Consider the following 16,850-nt stretch of genomic DNA (forward strand, 5'->3'; position numbering starts at 1 on the left):
CCGGTTCACTTCGAAGCTAACGCTAACGGCGCTTCGGAATGAATCACCGACTCTCACAAGCCGCAATATTTTCTTACCGTTGTTGTCGCTCTTCGCAATAATTATAATAATCGCGACATGCACTTCGAATCGCCAGTTGACCTCTGCTGGCAGAGCACGCGTATGCGCGAGCAGACGACGCAGCATAGTTTTACGTCACTACTTTTTGTGGCCCACGTGACCAAGCCATGTTGCGTTTCCTCCTCTGTGACGTCATAGCATCCCCCGGAGCCCAGAAACCGAAACCGAAATCGCTCGGTATAATAATGCGATTATTAAATTATTTATCGGATATATATGAATCCCGCTGTGTGTATCGTGCTCCCTGAAGCATGACGCAATGTTTGAATCAACAAACGCATGAACGAAAATTTTGATGTCTCCACCCCTTTAAGATGGTAGTTATAAAAAGATACTTGGCTGCGTGAGATTCTCATGAATTTACATTTGGAAATGTTAAGATTCATGTGCCAGCGGGAGCACCAGGTTGTAACGTTATCAAGGTCTGATTGTAATGTAACCATATCAGAATCATTAGTTTTTTTTCGGTAAATTACGCGATCGTCGGCAAACAAAAAAATAGAGCTAATGATTCGATTAGGCAGGTCGTTAATATAAATGAGGAAAATTAAAGGCGTCAACACAGAGCCTTGAGGTACACCCGATTCTACTGGTACGTCTGGTGAGTCTTTGTCATTTATGGTTACATATTGGGTACGATTACAAAGAAAGCTGCAAATCCAGTTGAATATTGAAGGGTCAATATTTAGAATCCTTAGCTTATAGATATGTAACTGGTGATTAACTTTATCAAAGGCTTTAGAAAAGTCTAGAACAATACAGTCCGTCGCAAAACCCGAGTCTAAGAACGCATGCAAGTCATTAGTGTATGTTATTAGTTGTGTTTCCCAAAAAAAATATTTTCTGAAACCAAGCTGATAAGGGCTAAAAAAATTGTTTGATTGAAGAAAGTTTACAAGGGGAGTGAAAATAATGTGCTCAAAAATTTTTCAGGGTACTGAAGTTAATGAGATGGGTCTGTAATTCAAAGGGTGATGTGGGTTTCCCGATTTAAAAAGCGGGTTAAACTTACCGGTTTTCCAATCAATGGGTAGGGCACTGTCGTTAAGTGATCTAGTAAAAATAAAGGTCAGTATGATGGAGCTGTATTCTGCAGTGTTTTGGAGAAACTTGGAATTAATGCCATCAATACCACATGATGATGACCGCTTTATCGCGAAAATTCTGGCTCGGATACCTCCTGGGTCCAGGGTAACGGGATCCATCACCGGAAAGTTAACGGATGTAAAAGGGGGATAGTCACTTAAATTTTCTGTGCAGAATGGTTGGGCAAACGTGTTGCTTAGTACAGAAGCGCAATGATGATTCGGAACTTGATCGCCTGAATCGTTTCGAGACTTATAGCGCTATCTTTGGTACATTTCATAACGTTCCAAAAGCGTTTTGGGTTAGTTATTATAAGGGACGGTAGGGTGGAGTTAAAGAAGTTAAATTTGGACGTGTTTAAAGCGCTTGTATAGGCTTTCGCAGCGGATGTATATGCTAACCATCGATCAGTGTGTAATGACCTTTTGGCGGAACGAAAAAGTATGCATTTTTTGTTGGATAATCTTTTCAGATTGTTATTTTACCAAGGGGCGTTAGAAGATTGATGAATTATTCTAAGTGGAATATATTTGTAGATAAGATGCATTATTGTAGTTTTAAAAGACAACCACATTTCTTGAACTGATAAGCCTACATGTGTCATAAGGAAGTAGTCAAGAAAGGCTGATAGCTCAGAGTTTATAGCGTTAAAGTTAGTCTTTTTGTAATCCCCTATATATTAGGTGTATTTCTTTACTTTTTTAGGCGGGATAGAAATGTTAAAGTTTAAGATGTCATGGTCGCTTAGGCCAGGCACGTGGGTTACCGGTGAAACCTTATCAGCATGAGTGGTCAGAATCAAGTCGAGCAACGAACTTGTAGTAGATGTGGCACGTGTTGGTTTGATAACGAGCTGTGCAAGGTTAAATCTACGAAAACGTTAAGAAATCCTGTAGCCTCGGTAGATGTCGGATTATAAAAGGGGCAGGAACGCTACCAGTCGATAGTTGGGAAATTAAAGTCTCCTAAAAGAAACATAGGTGATCCAGGAAATCGAACGGATATTTCGCTTAGTGTGTCATGAGTTTTTTCTGCAAAATCACAATCGGGATTAGGGGAACGATAACAGACCCCTATGAATATTTTTTGAAACCAATAGATAGGCAGCGCCAGAGTAATTCCAAATAAGTAGTTACACTCAAAAGGAATGATTCAAAACTAGAGTTAATAGCAATTAAAACACCACCACCTATTCTATCGGTGCGGTCTAGCCGATATACAGTAAATTTTTGGTTGCATTGAAAGAGCTCGCCTGTCTCTATTTTGTCAGAGAGCCAGGTTTCCGTTAGTACAACAATATCAGCTCCAGTATCGTTACTTAAACTGTTCAAATCATTTCTTTTAGGAAAAGCGCTCCGAATATTAGTAACGATTATGGATGCTGTTGCCGATGGGCCTCCACCCCTCGCGTCAGCCCATTTATATCCCGCATAGACACGTCCAGAACGCGTTGCTCCTGGGGACATGGCCACAGCATTGGTCATTTGCCTGCCAGTATTCACTTCAATAACGGAATTTTCGTCGGCGTTGATCATGTAGCACTTTCCTTCTGAAAATAGTCTTTTGTAGCTTAATTTGAAGTCAGTGTTCAAGCCTCTACCGAATTCCAAAAGTTTCTTCCGGGCATCACGTGTTGCTTCGCAAAAGTCTTCGCTTACGCTGATACCTGTTCCTGCGAAAGACGACCATTTGGAAAACACCAGCTCTTTTGTCTTGAATGTGGTAAACTTCACCACTAGAGGCCTATTTTTGCCGCTGGCAAATTTCCCGATTCGATGTGAACGCTCTATACTATCAATGGTAAACGTATATCCAGTTTGTCTGAGGCGATAGAGATAATTGTTTCTTCGCACTGACGCGCATTCTCAGACGGGCCATCGGGTAATCCCGAAGAATATAAGATTTTCTCGTCGTGACCTGTCTACGGCATCGTCAAGTCGCCCACGAAGCGTGGCGGTTTCTCGCTGCACGCGTTTTATATTTTGGCACGCGTCACTCATTTCTTGCTGCAACGTCTCAAAGCCAATAGTCTGGCATTCTAGAGCTTGTAGGCGTTCATTCATATCAGTGATGCTAAGTGTGATGGACTACTGTGAAAGTTTAAGCTCTTCTAGTGCCTGTGACATACTGGATTGGTTTGTTTCAATGCGAATACAACGCGCGTTTGTTTCTTTTACAGTTTTCAGCAATTCGGCCATAACTTTATCATCGGGACCAGGGTTTCACTCTATGTCGCCGCTCAACAACAACAGTAATTTGCGAAAAGGACCACATACTGCTTCTGGGCATGGAAGCACAATTATAAAGCAATCTTCAGACATTTAGTAGGCAGCATAGAAAAATGACCGACCTGCACAAATAGGAAGATACGGTATGAGACTGCCATCCTGCTTGTACTTCCATGCCCACTGGTGACGACACGGGAGATGTCGGCTTTTATGCTTGGCGATATCTGGGTTGACGTCACTCTGCCTAGGTGGCGGTGCTGGCAGTGTCCGGCAAGGGCGTCAGGCGCGCTCCAAGTGGCAAAGCAGACATGCTCACGGATAGGTGGGTGCAATTGCACCCCGTTGACGCGCCTGTAAACTGTTTTCGTCGAAGAAATGCTGCTGAAGATACCGACGGGGGCTAGAGTATTCCTACCGCAATCGGTGAACGTCGCCAGAAGCTGCACAAATAGGAAGATACGGTATGAGACTGTCATCCTGCTTGTTCTTCCATACCTCAATCTGGTACGTATGGGTCTATATTCTTCTGTATTTCAGCGCCTCTTCCGCAATAAATAGTTTGCCCGGTGGGGTGCACTGTTGTCGGGTTCTTCGCTGGTGCTCCAGTATATCGCGGACCAAGGCAGGTATCGCATGAGAATTCAACTAGTGGATTTGTCCATTTTATCTTAGGCCGAAGCGCGTATTGGCTGTGGCGTCTTGCTGGTGCGGATGCGGCGCCTAGCCCAGCCAACAAGAACTTCAACAGCAGACGAAACGCCCATGTAAACTAGGCGGACTCTTACAGAATACCTACACAGTAGGGGATACACAGTAGGGGATCGCCTTTTGGTCGTTATGCGTATCTCCAGCTCAGATAATGTAGCCTGGAGCTAGAGTGTTACCATGCTCGTTTCCCGAGATACCCTTGTGCCTAGGACACGATAAAATTGCATGATCTTTCAACGTATCGCTTTAATTTTAAGGGCGGCTTGTGATATGCTGGCTTGCGGATACATCCTGCATATCACTTGGGAGTCGGACGTTATTAAATCTGAGTTGTTTTGCTTTTCCTTGTGTGGAACAGCCAGTGCGATTGCCGCTGCTTCCGCTGTAGCAGTGTATCTAGTACGTGTCGAGACGGATGTGTGAAGTGTGAACTGGTGCGTGGTCTTAACTACCACTATTACAAGTCCTTTGCTAAATCAAGCTACATTGGTTACAGTACGTCTTGATTAGTTTCGAAGGTTTTCTGAAGCTGTTTAGCTCTCGCTTAGGTTCTCGCCGCGGGATCATTTTGTTCATGTTGCGTGGGACAGGGAAGACTATTATGCGCTTGCGTATTAGAACCGGCATCGTGTTTTTTGTTGCTGGCAATGCTGTCGTCGTAATGGCCAGCCTAAATGCGACAGAACGTGTCTACGTATGCTTGTTAGGCATAGTCATTCTCTTTGTGCCATAAAAACGGCGCTTAAAATGTGTTCTATATTCCTAGAGCTTGCACCGTCTCGTTTGCTGCATTCGTAGGGAGCCCTAGTGCTGCCTTATACACGTCTAGTATTAGCCGCTCGATTTCTTTGGTTTCACATGGGTCAGCGTTTGATATGGTAGCCCATATCGTATTTTGCTAATAAAACCCCGGAATAGCATTTTGATCTCTGTTTCTTGGAGCGCTTTGCCTTTTTTTTTGTAATTCTACATAATAGTCTAGCGATTTTCCTCGTGCCTAAATTGAGAGTAGCAGTGGTGCTAGTGTCTCTTTTGTAGCTTTGTAACCATAGTCGTAGTATTCTGATCATATTTCTGGTAACGCCTGGTCCACCGTTTTTGCGTGGATGACCAGTTTATTTCTGTAGTTACACCCATGCATCCGACTAAACTCTGATTTTTCCGGAGCCCATTGCATACCGTTTTGTTCTGCGAATTCCTTCCCCGAGTCGATAGCCTCTTGTATAGTCTTTTTCGCCCTAATGAGCCTTCGCAGGCCCATAAAGGGATGTCTGCGTAAGACACAAAGTCGAGGCTGTTAACTTTCTCTAGTTGGCGTGCCAAGCAGTTGATTGCGGCATTGAATAGAAGTGGTGAGAGGATGGCACCGTGTGCTGTACCATTGTTAGGCGTTGGAAGTTTGTAAGATCTAATATTTTCCATATCTATTGTGGCTTTACGGCGAATGAGGGAAGATCGGATGTAATTATGGATCTTAATTCCACAGTCCATTTTTTTCGAACTCCAGAATTAGGAGAGTATGGGAGAAGGTGACAAAAACGCTCTTTAAGTCGAGTGCTGCTATAATGTTTTTGCCCCCGAAGGCATATTTTGCAGCACATCATCTCGTAGCCTTATGAATATGTCTTGTGTACAAAGGTATCGTCTGAAGCCGCATGCGTTGTGCGAGAGAAGCTCGGGCCCTTCGATATTGTTAGCAAGCCGGATATGAAGAACCTTTTCGAAAAGTTTGCCTGAGTGGGAGGTTAGAGATACTGTCCTAATATTCTGCAATGTTCTTGCTTTCCCCGGTTTAGTTATTAAGATGATGATCGCTTCTTTGCATTGCTTGAGAAGTTCGCCTGTTCCCCAAATTTTCTCATTGAAGTATCAAGTCAAGTTGCTGATCAATAATATTTCTTAACATGGCGTTTATGATGCCGTCCTCGCCTGGGGCTGAGCTAAGTCTTAATGCTAGGGTTGCGACATATATTTCTGTTTTCGTTATGGGTGCATCAAGCTTCGGATTGTCCACACCTTTGTACTCTCTCTTATTGATGCTATCTACTCCTGTTCCAGTGTATCTGTTTGCCATGGTTAGGATTAACCCTGGCAAACGTCACAAATGATGTGTCTCACAAATGATGCGTCATCCCCCTTTGAGGGTACCGGGTCGACGCCAGGTGGTGTAGAGTCGCAGCACGCGATGGCAGGCAACGGTGTGGCGGTCAGGGTAAACATGAAAGGGCGTCCGCGCCTGTCGGCATGCTGGGAGTGAGCGACAACGAACTGGGTGAGTGAAGTAATCAGCGGAGCAACCGCGTGCAGTGCAGCTGGACGGAATGCAGACTACGTGTTTGTGCGTGCGCCGAGGATTTCCCGAAATAAATAACGTACTAGACAAGTGGGGGCTACTCCGATCGGACCTAACATGGAGGACCAAGAATCGTTTAGTGCCGCCCAGCCAGATGCGCAGCCTGTGCTGCCTTGTTCGATCGTCCAAGGAGTGTTGGCTTCGACCTCCGGGACCACAATGGAAACGGAGAGACTCGCGGGTGATACAGCTCTAATTTTTGGAAACGGAGAGACTCGCGGGTGATACAGCTCTAATTTTTGCGCACCACGCCGCTCAACGACATGGTTAGGCATCACGAGACAACCGGCAGGGCTAGGCCCGACGAGAGAACCAGTGCTCGGCCAGTGCTCAACATCAAACGTGCGCCCGTCCCACTGCCGAAATTCAGTGGCTACAGGACCCACACTCGGCCAAGACTTTCTGGAGAAGTACTCAGAGTACTGCTATATTGCGGGGATCCACCTCACCGCCGTTTGCAGTTTCTTCTAGCAGCGTTGGAGGTGTCAGCCAAACAATGGTGGTGCTTCTAAGGTGCGCACCACGACAGGCAGTCCTTCGCGTCCGTGTTTACGGCATAGTTTACCACCATTGACTACAAGTTTAAACTAAAACCAGAGCAAGATCAGCGCACTCAGCATCCAGCAGAAAACCTCAAGCAGTTCATTCACGTCATTGCCGAATCCTATGACCGTATAGCGGAGCCTGTTTCGGATGCAGAAAAGGTGGAACGCAAGCGTAGAAAAATACGTCCGACATTCCATGACCTAACAGCCAGCATGAGCTTCGAAAACATGAAAGAAACGGCGAAGCTCATTTCCGCCGTTGCCGCGTGTTACACAAGCAGCAGCTGATTTGGCCATTGTCTATTCATCTTCACACACCCCTGCAACGACCAACCAAACACTCCAGGCCAAGCAACGAGAGTGGCAGATTCCGCCTGCGGCAGTATCGGCTTCTTAGTGTCCGCGGTCAAAGACACTACACGATGGAGCATGGGAGTGAAGCCCCTCAACTCTGCCGTTCACTCATGCGCCAAACACACCGGGCTACTACACTTCGGCACCGCAACAAATCGGGAGAGCTCCTCAGCACTTCAGGTTTCAAGCGGCGCAAGTCATTCCGCTATTCGGGCCGCGTAACCGCAGCATCACGTGTCGGCGGTGTGGCGGTTTTGGCTACATTGCACGCCAATGCGCCACTTCTAGGCCACGCAGCTAACCGCGCTGTTTTCAATGCAATTCCCCGAGACACCTACAATCGCATTGCCCGGGAAATGTACGACCGTAGCCGCTTGTCCAGCCGATGGCTACGCGACGTCCCTGCAAGTGCTCGCAACACCCGGAAATAAAGAACCACTGCTTGGCCTGTTCATTGGTAACAGTGTCCTTTACGCATTCATGGACACTGTGGAAAGCTTGAGCTCAATAAGTAGCTGTGCCATCGCAGCGGCCAAGTGTGCGAGAGCCACCTTCAGAGAAGAACCACGAGCACTGAGGTTTGATCAAGGCTGGTCACAAACTGCACAAGCAGTTCGCTGTAGTATTCGTTTTGAAGGTGGGTCCAGGAAGCAGCTTTTTCTTTTTTTTTTTGCCACAGCTGTGTCATGATGTTGTCCTTGGACGGGATTTTCTTGAGGTGGCAGGCATTCCTATCCACATGGGCCTTGGCGGATGGTCACGGCACTCTGACCCATATGGGCTCGTCAAATTTTAAAAGTCACCGAAGCGGCCATGTGCGTCGTATGCTGGGCAGAGACCCCTGTCAGTCTGTAAAACAGCGTTGCAATGCGATAAGCGAGGTCAAGAGGTGGGCTCGGTAGCTGTGCCACGACACGGCTTAACCCACTTCTGTTCACCATGCAGGATTTCATTTGCGCTATCTTCTGCGTGCTGTTCCCCGTTCTTCTGGGCCCGGTATCAGCCATCCACGTGAACTACCCTTTCCCGGCTAGCTTCGTCACCGTAGACAACTGGCGCCTACTTCCAGCGTCGGCCACTGTAGTTTCTGCGGCGCTGGAACCTGGAAACTGGACACTCGAAGAGGAATTCATGGTCATACCGTCATCGACTTCATCAGGCACACTGCGTATAAATCATCCCCGCCAGCCGGGCGCGCTCTGTGGGCTCGGTAGCTGTGCCACGACACGGCTTAACCCACTTCTGTTCACCATGCAGGTCAGTAACCAGTGTCGCCTTTTCGCTAAAAAATCTAGCAATAGATGCCTTATTCAGCTACCGAGCCCTCAGTGCTGTGTTTGTATCGTGTCTGATTGTATTAACAGTGTTTTTCTTTGCTACTTATGTTATCCGGAGACATTGAAATTAACCAAGGACCCCCCACCCTAAATGAAATACTAAATGAACTAAAAGGCTTGTCTTCTGGTCAAGCCCAGCTCATTGGAGACGTGCAGAGCCTAAAGAGCCAGCTCTCAAGCACCGATAAAACCATGTCCGAACTAGGCAAAAGAATCGACAGTTTAGAATCGCACTACCACCAGCTTCAAACGCTCCGAACGGAATTAGACACCGTTGCAACCAGCACCTCCCAGACTACTCGACAGGTCTCGATATTGGAGACTCGGCTTGAAGACATGGAAAACCGCTCCCGACGAAACAACTTGTTTTACGGTATAGCGGACGACAAGCCATCCGAGACCAAGGCTCAGTCTGAGGAGCTAATCACTACGTTTTGGAGGGACCATTTCAATGTAGCCATTGAATCTAAAGAAATAGAGCGTGCCCACCGTCTTGGTCGCCACTTGCGAGACCGGTGCCGCCCCATAATAATAAAATTTACCTATTTTAAAACCAAGAAAACTGTTCTCGCTAATGGCTCTAAACTCAAAAATACACATTTTAGCCTTGGCGAAGATTTCTCGCCTCACGTTCGGAACGCACAGAAGCACCTTCTCGCTTTTGCTGAAGAAAAATCTGGTCCTTTTCTTTTACGATATAAGACATTATTTATGGGCTCCAAACGCTACGTATTCGACGATGCAATCGAAAGTGTCGAAGAAAAATCATAGCTACACCCTTCCCACCCCAAATCAATAAATGGTTCCGTTTCTGGTCCCAAAGCTAATCTCTCATTTTCGATTATTTTCACAAACATTCACAGCTTTCTTTCTAAACGCCACCACGTGTCAAGCCTTGTATCATCATCCAGTAGCAATTTGCTTATTCTAACTGAAACGTGGTTGACCTCTGACGTCACCGATGGCGAAGTTTTATCCGACTTGCCCAACTTTAATCTTTTTAGAAAGGATCGTCTCGGCACACGCGGCGGGGGCGTCCTCATTGCTGCAAACAAACAGCTTTCGTGTTCTGCTTTCAAAATATCCTCCGACCTTGAAATAATATGGTTAATCTGTCGTTCCGCACCACAGTCGGTGCTCTTAGGAGTTTGCTACAGGCCTCCTAGACACACTCCAGATTTTTCACGCGAACTTAATAATATTTTAACCAAACTTTCGACTAAAATACCCTAATGCTCGCGTCGTTCTCTTTGGAGACTTTAACTTTCTGAATATCAATTGGATGACCCTAACCTCGTCAGCACCCAATGCGAAAGAAGCTAACGAATTTCTTGACGTTTGCCTAAACTTTAATCTTACTCAGCTGGTATCACAACCTACACGAGTCACTTCCGATACCGCCAATATTCTTGACATAATCTTAACAACAGATCCAGGGAGCCTGTCTTCTATAACATTTCTAAAAGAAATAAGTGACCACAAAGTAACTCATGCTAATTTTTCCTTTGTTCCCGAAATACGCCAAGCTTGCAGCAAAACAATTCGGCTATATGACAAGGGGAACTATGGGGCCATCATTAGTGAACTTAATGCCTTTTTTCCATCGTTTCAAGATGGTTTTTGGGAACGACCTATTAACGAAAACTGGTCACTCTTGAAAAACAAAATGAACCGATTAGCTGATGACTTCATCCCTAAGGTAACTTTCCGTCCCACCCGCCAAGAACCTTGATTTACTAAGTCATTAAAATTGCTTGAAAACAAGAAGAAACGTCTTTTTCGTGTCGCCAAGACTAGAAACAGTGTTTGCGCATGGGACAAATACAACATTGCAGAAAAAGCATACTTAACAGAAGTGCGCTACGCTTAATACTCATTCTTTCACACTGAGCTACCAAAAATCCTTGCTAATTCACCCAAACGTTTCTGGAAAATTCTAAACCCACATGACACCCCTCCCGTTATCCTTACTAATCAATCTGGTCAAGAAGCAAGTTGTTCAGAAAGTGCCAATATATTTATACAGCCTTTTCGTCTGTGTTTACAAATGAACCTAACCCTACCGAAACAGAACTGTTTTCCGCTAGTTTACCAGAAATGCCACAGCATTAGTTTCTCTGGTATCCTGTCCTTAATTGAAAAAATCAAGTTTTCATCTTCTACTGGTATGGACGAAATAAATTCCAAGCTCTTAAAAAAACACTAAGCACATATCTACCGAATTTTTACTGTTACTGTTTTCCCAGTCACTCTCCTCAGGCATTCTCCCTTACGACTGGAAGTGTGGGAAGGTCATTCCAGTTCACAAAGCAGGCAACAGAGGCTGTCCGTTGAATTACCGCTCCATATCTCTAACCAGTGTGTGCTGCAAACTCATGGAACATATCATATACTCTCAGGTCATGCATTTCCTTGATTCTAACAGCTTTTTTAATCCCTCTCAACACGGATTTCGAAAAGGCCTCTCAAGCGAATCCCAACTAGCCCTTTTTCTTCACGACCTGAATGCTAACCTCGACACTAACCTACAAACAGATGCTATTTTTCTTGACTTCACCAGGGCTTTTGATAAAGTACCACACAAGCGTCTACTAATAAAGCTCTCTCAACTAAATCTGCCACACGACGTGCTAAACTAGATCGCCCAATTTCTGACTAACCGCTCTCAGTTTGTTTACCTTAACAGCGTCAAGTCTGACTCGCTTCCTGTAACGTCCGGCGTGCCGCAGGGATCTGTCCTCGGCCCACTTTTATTTCTAATATATATCAACGACTTGCCTAATAATTTATCATGTAACATCCGCATGTTCGCTGACGACTGTGTTATCTACCGCAAAATAACTAACATATCTGACCAAACAGCCCTACAAAATGATCTTAATAAACTGTTCGACTTGTGGAACCGCTGGCTAATGACCCTTAATCCTAACAAATGTGAATTAGTTTCCTTCCACCACCGCAAAAACCTGCTCCAATTTCCCTATAAAATTGCTAACATACCAGTTGAAACAAGTGAATCCTACAAATACCTTGGTGTAACACTAACCCCTGATCTTTCCTGGCGCACCCATGTCACGAATATCATTTCATCGGCTAACCGATCATTAGGATTCCTAAAACATCATCTGCGTCACTCACCCTACCACGTAAGACTTTTGGCTTACCAATCGCTAATTCGACCCAAACTTGAGTACGCATCACCAATCTGGAGCCCTCACCAAGTTTATTTGATTAACGCTATCGAAGCAGTGCAAAATCGTGCTGCTCGCTTCATTCATTCTTCTTATTCATATGATAGCGTGGCATCTCTTACGAATGACTCTGGTCTGCCCATTCTTTCGTATCACCGCAGGATCGCCACACTATCACTTTACCACAAGTTGTATCACAGTTCTTTCAGCCATCCACCTTATATCGCTCCCGCCGCTCGCACATCCCCCTGCACGGGCCAACCACTTCAAGTCACCCGACCCCGTTCTGGCACCACTACTTATTCTGCATCATTTTTTTTTGCCGCGCAGCTTCAGAATGGAATGGCTTTCCCCACGACATTGTTTCAATTACCTGTCCATCACGTTTTATTCAAAGTGTTCCCCCCTCCTCTTCCTATTCCCTATTATAGGCCTTCGCGCCATCCTTTAATAAATACATTTTGTCATCATCATTCAAAGTGTCCATATACCTGTCTTGTTAAATACCTGTGGCATTTGTAACATCTCTGTACAACCCACCCCTTATATAACACCCCCTTGTGGGGTCTTTAAGAAAATAAAGTGAAGTGAAGTGATGAAAATGTGGCCATATCTCTACAGGAACTTTTTGCAGATGTGCAGGCTGTATGCCACAATACCACTGAGGGTCACGAGCGTAGTCTAAAGAACCTTCGGGAGGAGGAAAAGGCGAAACCTAATACAATCCTTGCCGACCATAAGTACATTTTACCACTCTGCCAGGATGCACGTCCTTAGTGGTTCAGTGGGCTTGGCGGCATGTCAGTGATGTGCCACCCTAACCATCTTCACTTCTTCGCTACGCCGTTGTTGGTGTTGTCCTGGATTCTGAAGCTAACACCCTGCTTTGAACAGCCTGCCTGGATTCCACTGCCTGCCGACGAGGACGCCCCGCATTGTCATGGCGAGCTGCGCCGCACCTATCTCTACGGAACATCGGAGTCTTCATCACGGATTACGCCACTTCTGTCATCGGCTGACGCCTTCGCTTCCTGGCACAGAATCTTCGATTCACAGCGCCATCTTCTCTCGGATTCCCGATATAAAGCCTAGACAAACCATCGCCACGCTCATTGGGCTTGGCGGCATGTCAGTGATGGGCCATCCTAACCGACTTCACTTCATCGCTACGCAGGTAACAAATTGCGGTTGCCTTTTCACTAAACGCACTGTTTACCGAACATTACTCGTGCTACCGAGCCCACGGTGCTTTCTCTGCATAGTATTTGACTATGCTCGCATGCTATTGAAATTACTTTTGTTGGCAGGAGATAAGACTAATGCTGGACCTAGAAATGATCCAACTGCACTTCCTGCTGATATGCTTGATGTTCTGAAGACGTTGCAAATCGGGCAGTCGGCCATGTTTGACAGCTACATTCAATTAGATCAACCCTTGCTGATCATGAGAAAACGTTGAGCAAACTAGGCACACGGTTGACCAAGGTTGAATCCGACCTGTTGTCACTTTCGAATATAAAGTCCCGAGTAAATGACATGGAAAGCGTCGCTAATAGCAGCGCTGCTTAGGTAACTGTGCTGACTAACCGCATTAATAAGATAGAAAACAGATCTCGAAGATGTAACCTGGCGTTTTACGGGCTCAGCGATGCGCGAGATGAGTCGTGGCGTGTTTCTGAGGAATCGATAATTGAACACTGCCACAGAAACCTGGGCGTAACTATTCAAAGCCGTGATATAGAACGTGCCCACAGACTTGGAACTTTTCAGGAGGAAAAACGGAGGCCAATAATAGTAAAATTCGCCCACTTTAAAGACAAAAAAGGCATCTTTTTCTCAAGCGGTAAGCTGAAGGGCACCGAATACGGCATCAGCGAAGACTTCCCCCCGGAAACTCGTCTGGCCAGAAGACGTCTAATCGAATTTGAAATAGCGCAACAATCTTCATTCAAGCTCCGTTACGACAAACTTATCTCTGACTGAAAAACCTACGTTTACGATCACGCCAAACAGCCGGTTGTCCAACGTCAATCCTAGCAGCAAGTGCAAAAGCCACTCAGGCCGACTCAGCGTGTAAGCACAATCTCTCGTGGCTCTACACTAACATCCGCAGCCTGATACCCAAACGGGATTCGTTATGCAGCCTCATTTCCTCGTCATTCAGTAACATTGTTGTACTAAAGGAAACATGGTTAAATTCCAGAATACTGGAATGCGAAATTCTTCCTGTTCTACCAGAGTTTGATATTTTTTGCAACGACAGGTGCGATGGAACCCGTGGCGGCGGTGTGGCTATTGCTACTCATCGCCAACTTAAGTGGTCTTTTGTGAATATAAGGACGCCTCTAGAAATGATTTGGACGTGCTGCGACGCTACTTTATTTACTCTCATACCCACAGCGCCATTTAGCCATTACAGTTGGGGGGTTACATACATCAATGTAAGCAGCTTATGGCATCGAATAAACAGTATTATGCTATACAATACAATGAAAGAGAAAAAGAGAAAAAAAACGGAAAAATGACATGACAAAAATGGTACATCAGGATATCAATGTACAGCACGCAGGAAACGGCATCATAGAATTAAGTAATAAAGCACTATATAATGATAGCAAACTCTGCAATTTCTGCATACTGAAAAATAAAGAAGAAAATTTCAAAGAGCATTTGCAAAATGTTCATTATTAAGTATACTAACTACGGCAGCAGGCAGTCGATTCCATTCTAAAATGGTTTTGGGGAAAAAGGTGCTTTTGAAAAGTTTAGTTCTACAAGTGTATTCCCTAACCTTGAGCTCGTGATCTGTTCGTCTGGATATATAATGTGGCTGAAGAATATACTTATTACGGTCTATTCCGATTTGGCCATAAAATATTGCCACATCCTATATGGTCGCCGCGGGTATGTGCCAGGCGATGAGAACGACGCTGAAGTGGCGCGCGAGTGGAAAAACAGAGACGACGACGACGTCGCGTTGACTGCTCTCATAAAAGTGCTTTTACACGTCCTCTACGCCGGCTTCCCCGTCTCCTAATAGGTTGCGACACTGGTGGAGGTGCGGGGTAGGATTGTCTCATGCTCGGCACCCCTTCGCGGAGCCATACCTCGAAAGCGGAATCACCTTCGTTCATCGAAACTCCTGTTCACCGGTACAGTCGCCGCCTGCTAGGCCTGACGCCCGAGTTCAACCCTTTGCAGGACCCTGCTGGAACGCGTCAACCTACTTCCGCCATGGCTACTGCAACTCCATCGCAGGTGACGCTGCAGAATCCTAAGATACCAGAAAGTTTCCACGGCGACGCTTTTGAGGATGTCCAAGATTGGCTTGACCAATTTGAGCGTGTCGCCACTTATAATGACTGGGGCTCCCAGCAAAAGCTGTCTAATGTCTATTTTGCGCTTCAAGACAGTGCGCGGACGTGGTTTGTGAACCGGGAGAGAAATTTGACCACGTGGGATGCCTTCCGCACCCAGCTGCTAGACACGTTCACTAGTAGCGACAGAAGAGACAACGCACAGCGCCTACTTGAATCTCGTATTCAAAAACCAAACGAGAGCGTTGCCATGTTTGCAGAAGATATGGCCCGCCTTTTCCGCAGAGCAGACCCTGAGATGGCCGAAGAAAAGAAGTTGCGCTATCTCTTGCGCGGAGTGAAGGAGGAACTGTTTGCCGGGCTCGTAAGGAACCCACCGACGACAGTGGCCGAATTTACCAAGGAGGCTACCGCTATAGAACGGGCACTACAGCAACGGTACCACCAATATGATCGCAAGAGCTCGCCGGTGAATGCTTCCATTCTACCTGAGAGCTGCAGCACGTCTCTACGTGAAGTCATCAGACAGATTGTGCGAGAGGAGATCCGGCAGCTCGGGATCTCTCCCATGGCACCAGCGGTGGCTTCTGTCGCTGATATCGTTCGGGAGGAAGTTCGAGAGGCCTTTTCGTCGCCCGACTGGCAGGCGGTGCCGCGACGATTGACCTACGCGGAAGCTGTCTGCCGTCCACCTCCTGCCACTTCGATGTTGCTGACACCGTCGCCCACTACGACGCAGCCATCACCGCCATCCCCGACGCCCTATTTTCGACAGTCACAGCCGCCGCCAACTATGCCGTATCGCCGCCAGTCGATCGCTGCGCCTCGTTTCTACAGTGAATCCTCTGCCGGCTACCCGCTTCGAAAGACTGATTTGTGGCGCACCCCTGACCGCCGGCCGCTATGCTTTCATTGCGGCGAAGCAGGACATGTTTACCACGCGTGCCACTACCGCGCGGCTGGGTATCCAAAATTTACCAGCTGCAGTTACCCTGTGTCTGATGCTGCACGTAGCCGCGACGGAAATTCTACAAACTTTCGGCCAGAAGGTTCAACGACGCCTCGATCGCGTTCCCCCTCTCCTGCTCGTTACACCCCATCGACCCGTCGCGATTTTTCTGACGCCTCTAGGGGCAGGTCCCCTAGCCCGCGCCGGGGAAACTAGACGCAGCGACCTCCGGGGGTGAGGTTGCAAACCGGCTAGCTACCCAAGAGCCCCCATCTCCGACGATCGACGACTCTACAACTCCGACGACTCCAACCACACCTCCTGTAACCGACGCCGTCAGCGCCGATCTTGTCGTTTGCATTGACGGCCACCAAGTGGCCGCTCTCGTCGATACTGGTTCGCATTTTTCGATAATCAGTCAAAAGCTGGCCGACAGGCTGCGAAAAGTGAAGACGCCGTGGACCGGGCCCAACATCAGAACTGCCGGTGGCCAGTTGATGACGCCGATTGGCAAATGCACAGCCAGAATAGTAATCGCCGGTGCAACCTTCGTCGCCACCCTCGTCATTCTCTTTGAGTGTTGTAAAGAACTTATATTGGGGATGGATTTTTTGAGAGAGTATGGTGCAGTGATCAATGTCCGTGACCTCGTTGTCACATTT

At 46.7% G+C, this 16,850-nt stretch overlaps 2 protein-coding genes across 3 annotated transcripts in view; one reads left to right on the top strand and one right to left on the bottom strand.

Annotated features, from left to right (window-relative positions):
* The window catches only part of LOC135908148 (uncharacterized), a 453,412-nt gene that overhangs the window by 307,684 nt on the left and 128,878 nt on the right, over positions 1 to 16,850 (bottom strand). The window lies entirely within an intron of this gene.
* The window catches only part of LOC139059814 (uncharacterized), a 76,278-nt gene continuing 63,196 nt past the window's right edge, over positions 3,769 to 16,850 (top strand). Inside the window, exon 1 of the mRNA XM_070538346.1 lies at positions 3,769 to 3,938. Coding sequence (XP_070394447.1) covers positions 3,810 to 3,938 — 129 coding nt within the window. The 5' untranslated portion in view covers positions 3,769 to 3,809. The remainder of the gene's footprint in view (positions 3,939 to 16,850) is intronic.

The sequence above is a fragment of the Dermacentor albipictus genome, chromosome 1, assembly GCF_038994185.2.
Source record: "Dermacentor albipictus isolate Rhodes 1998 colony chromosome 1, USDA_Dalb.pri_finalv2, whole genome shotgun sequence".
Taxonomy (NCBI): Eukaryota; Metazoa; Arthropoda; class Arachnida; order Ixodida; family Ixodidae; genus Dermacentor; species Dermacentor albipictus.